General features: G+C 53.7%; 1 protein-coding gene and 1 long non-coding RNA gene across 2 annotated transcripts in view; both read right to left on the minus strand.

Annotated features, from left to right (window-relative positions):
* Window positions 1-2701, minus strand: part of LOC106807313 — a 12037-nt gene extending 9336 nt beyond the window's left edge. The window contains exon 1 of the long non-coding RNA XR_001393647.1: window positions 1905-2701. This is a non-coding gene — a long non-coding RNA (uncharacterized LOC106807313). The remainder of the gene's footprint in view (window positions 1-1904) is intronic.
* Window positions 2702-3079: 378 nt separating this feature from the next.
* LOC106807312 (D site-binding protein-like) overlaps window positions 3080-4702 on the minus strand; it is a 33361-nt gene continuing 31738 nt past the window's right edge. Inside the window, exon 4 of the mRNA XM_014809624.1 lies at window positions 3080-4557. Coding sequence (XP_014665110.1) covers window positions 4253-4557 — 305 coding nt within the window. The 3' untranslated portion in view covers window positions 3080-4252. The remainder of the gene's footprint in view (window positions 4558-4702) is intronic.

Consider the following 4702-nt stretch of genomic DNA (forward strand, 5'->3'; position numbering starts at 1 on the left):
AGAAAGAGTAGCGACGAGTGTGTGGCGATAGAGCAGAGAGAGAGATTAGAGAAGAGAGCGAGAAAAAAGCCGGAGGGAAGATGAGAGCGCATGGAAAGCGCACGCTACGCACGGCCAGACGCTCTGTAGCGTGTAGGCAGTGGTACAATCAGACAACTTTTGCACTGCCTGCTATGTAATTATGCATGGCCCGTCGCTGCTGGCGGTATTCCGACACTGCTACCCCCGCACCCCGCCCCCCACCCCCACCCCCACCCCCCGGTAACCACGGCTCCATATAAGAACCGTGTACCTTTCCTAGCAGGACGCCGATTGTACTGCCAGCTGAAACCAGAGAGGTCCGCTCTCTTTATCAAAAAAACAACGACCCGCGGTGTGGCGCTGATTGTTCCCCACGATCCTCGAAAACCAGATGGTCACTGTGGGGTCCGGGTCCGGCCACGGAATGGACAATGGTCACGGCTGCATTCCACGGTGCGGCGAGCGAACGAACGCATTATGCACTGTTGACCACTCGCCATTCACGGCCAGTGGTCAGACGGCCGGAGGGGCCGATTACGGGAGAGCCGGGCGCAAATGTCGGTCACGAGCTCGCCTCGTGTTACACGCAGGCTGACCAGTGGTCACTCTACTGGCAATGCCGAGTGGCCGGACATTGGAGTGGTGCGCACGGGTGTGCCGCACACACTTATCTATAGAGCATAAATCTAGCCCCCACAAAAACACGCACGCGCGCTCGCACCGCACACACACGCAGTCCAACACACATACACCAACGCACGCGCGCAAACGCACACTAGCCTACACACACACGCACGCACGCACGCACGCACGCATACACAAACGCACGCACGCACGCGTACATATATAATATACGTGGGGAAAGTAGAGCTCTCGCGCACCCTGCAGTGCAAATAATATTACATTTATATGATTCAATAACATATAATTTACTATCGAAAGTGTGCTCCGTCACCCATCCTGCTAGCGCCCACCGGACTGGTTCTCGCCTTCCCCATGGTCAGTCATCGATTATGTGGCCGGTTACACGGGTTTGACCAGCCGCTGGACAACAGACTGACCGCTGCATTATTGCATTACTCACGGCGTCTCAGCGCGTGGCGGCAGCGGCGGCAGCGGCGGCAGGGATGGTTGGGGGGAGAGGGGGAGGGGTTATTTACAACAGTTGATGACGGTATGGACCGTCGGGCCAAACTCGTCTGCTTTTACGGCAAATGGAAGAGAGAAACACGCCTACAGAAGAGGGGGAGAACGCGCGAGAGAGATAGAGAGAGGGAGTGTGAGAGCGAGGAGAGGTGCATGGGCGAGAGAGATAAAGAGAGATGGTTTGAATAAGCAAACGAGCGAGAAGAAAAACAGCATAACCTGCATTATTCTATGGCAGAGGATTGCGGCCGCGCGATGACCCATCCTTCTCCCCCTCCCCCTCCCGACGCCACGGCTGACCACTGTCCGGAGCTCACTCACGCATACGCAGCGGTGAAATTGGCCTGAATTCGACTCGATGGACAGATGGACCTTGCCCGGGCGCACAAACGTGGCGCTGTTCTCGCGTGGCGATTTGTGGAACTAATAAACGCTGAGGCGGTGTCACAAACAATACGGCCGCCATATTTGTTTTGTCATCGCGTAATCCAAGCATCGTTCGTATAGTTTAGTTTGTGTTTAATTATCAGCATTAGATACAACATTTATATACATGAGAAGTTGAAGCAAAACGAAGGTAGCGGAGGGGGAGGGGGGTTAACGTTCGTTTGCAAGCCTTCTCAGTGACGCAGGCTGAACATTTCATACACTATCATGACTAGACACGGCTACACAATACCAACACTTCATCTCTACGTTTGGAGCCGAGAGATAGACCTCGCAACATTCAACGTTACACGCTAGTAGAGCTCATAGGGTCTATGTCCCCCAGGGTTAGGGTTTCCGGTATATAATACCGGAACATACTCTGGTAACTATTTGATATGGTTAGGGTTAGGGTTATGGTTAGGGTTAGGGTTAGGGAGTAGGCGTAGGCGACTCCCTAGACTCGTTAGTGGAGTAGGCGAGGTACGGTTCGGCATATTAGATAGTCCCAGGGTACAGTGCAATATGGGTGGGTGGTAGTGGCGCCCTCTAGCTGCTGTCCGGTGCATCGAAGAACCGCCAGTTGAGTCGGCTTGCCTGCGGCCTAGGCCTACACTAAATACCCGTATTCAAACTTGTTCGTCTGCTTTGAAAGCATCGCGTCTATATATGGATATATATATATATAGAGAGAGAGACAGATATATATAGATTATAGATATATATATATGTATAACTCGTGAAAAAGCTATAAACTATACAATGACACGCACAAACACAAAACGTAAACTTTATAAACATGGCCGCACAACGAACACCGCCGCCACTAGCGCCATCTACCGGACATACTACTCTAACATACAGTTCCTGAGTCCAACCTGTGAATGGATTCCTGCTGCCGACGGACGGGTCGCGGGTCGTCCACAAGGTGGCGCTGCGGCAACTACATGACTGCGTCTGTGTACGCAGACCGTGTGCGCGCGCGGGTGGCGACCTCCCGCAGATGCACCGTCCGTCGCTGCGTTACCATGAAGACGAAAAAACCTCGTCGGAATAGAAGCCCCACGTTACTGGCGTGATTATTGCACGGCTGATTCACCACGCAGCAGCCTCCAGCGTAGTGCGGGAACCCGCCACCGCACGCACGTGGCGCTCACGTCGCCGGGTCTGCCCTCACACACCCGCTGCCCCCACAATCGTACGGGGGAAGACCGGTGCGTGGGCGACCCCTCAAGGATGGATCGCCTTGGAGGTACAGTAGTTAGCAGAATTCTGCGACATAACCCCATGTGAAAGAAACTGATCTTACTGGTCCCTTGTACAGCCCGTCGCATATAACCTTCCCCTTTTCATTCCATATTCACCTATTTCACTGCATCGCACCCCGTCTTCCTCCTCATCTCTCTCTCTCTCGCTCTCTCCTTCTCTTCTTCTCTCTCGCTCTCTCTCTCTTTCCTTCTCTTTCTCTCTCCTTCTCTCTCTCTCTCTCCTTCTCTCTCTCTCTCCTTCTCTCCCTCTCTCCTTCTCTCTCTCTCTTTTTCTCTCTCTCTCTCTTTCTCTCACAGACACACTCCCTCTCATCTGCCCCACTCTCACTTTCCACCTCTCTCTCTCTTCCCTCTCTTTCTCCACAGCTTACGATACTCGTCAGTAAAAGCTTGGTGAGTGCATACTGGGCTTCAATCTATCTGGCTTCTTCTGCTATGAGCATTAAGCAAGTTACGGCATGGGGGCGATTGCTTCATGAACAAGACAGCAGCACACTGGAACAAGAGGCGCTCACGATCTGAGAGCCAATGACGAAGCGGAATAACAACTCACTCGTGAAAGAAGTGAACACTGTTCCGCGCAATTAAAAAAACGAGGTATAAATAGGATCACAATGGGTCGAAAAAGCACACACAGCATGTGGGCCTGCACGCGCACGCGCACGCGCACGCGCACGCACACATGGTATTCCTGAGATATAAAATAGTACATTGCTTGAGCAAGTGTGCATGGCAACAATCCGTAACACCTACCCTCCCATCATACTGACGCATCCATTCTCTTCACGCTAGAACACGCAGCGCCATCTATTAACATAATACCCGTATTAATCAAGTTAACAGCGGTCACATCACGTGACCCTGCACCCGTGAAAACACGTAAACACACACGCGCGCGCGCACATATATATATATATAGACGCGTGCATACATTGGTACAAATCACATCGAATGCATAAAAAAATTTCCTCTCCGTATAATAATATGTGGAGGGGGGCCGGGGACGGCTGGTCGGTAGTAAGGTCAATGTTCAAGGTGTGCAGCAGCTGTAGCAATATCACATCAGCTCACGAATAATGCGTCAGCCGAAAATCGCCGCGCTACCATCTCCACGCAACTTTACAGTACATATGTACAACAACAACAACAACAACAACAACAACACCGCAGCCGAACCGCGCGCATACACAACAAGACAACCGCCGTGTTTCATTCGGTATTAAAAAAATATTCGCGACTGCACCGCCGCCAGGGGGGCGACACACCCCCCGGAGATGGTGGGGAATCTTCGAAGCTCACATCTACCGAGTGAAAGACTGCACGCGCCCGCGCACCCTGCTGGGAACAGCGAGCACTAGTAGCGTCATCCATCGTCGTCGTCGTCGTCGTCATCACATGGCGTGGCGGCCGCGCTTCTGCATCAGCAGCTGCCGCAGCGAGCCGGCCTCGTCGCGCAGCGTCGACACCTGCGCGCGCAGGACGGCGTTCTCCTTCTCGAGGAAGCAGGCGCGCACGGCGATCTCGTCCTCGCGCTCCTTGCGCATGTCGCGCGACTTCTTCGCGGCGGAGTTGTTGCGCGAGCGGCGCTCGTAGTAGCGCACGTCCTTCGACTCGCTCGGCACGGGCCGCTTCTCCGTGCGGGGGCGCCGCTGGGCGCTCGTCGTCGCCGCGATCGCGCGCGCCATCACGGGCCCGACTGCAGAGAGAAGAGAAGAGGCTGGTGAGATCACACGAGACACACGAGACACACGTGAGACACATGAGAGACAGGTGAGACACATGAGAGACAGAAGAGACACACGAGACACATGTGACACATGTGAGACACATGAGACACATGA

Source organism: Priapulus caudatus, unplaced genomic scaffold, assembly GCF_000485595.1.
Source record: "Priapulus caudatus unplaced genomic scaffold, Priapulus_caudatus-5.0.1 Scaffold207, whole genome shotgun sequence".
Taxonomy (NCBI): domain Eukaryota; kingdom Metazoa; phylum Priapulida; class Priapulimorpha; order Priapulimorphida; family Priapulidae; genus Priapulus; species Priapulus caudatus.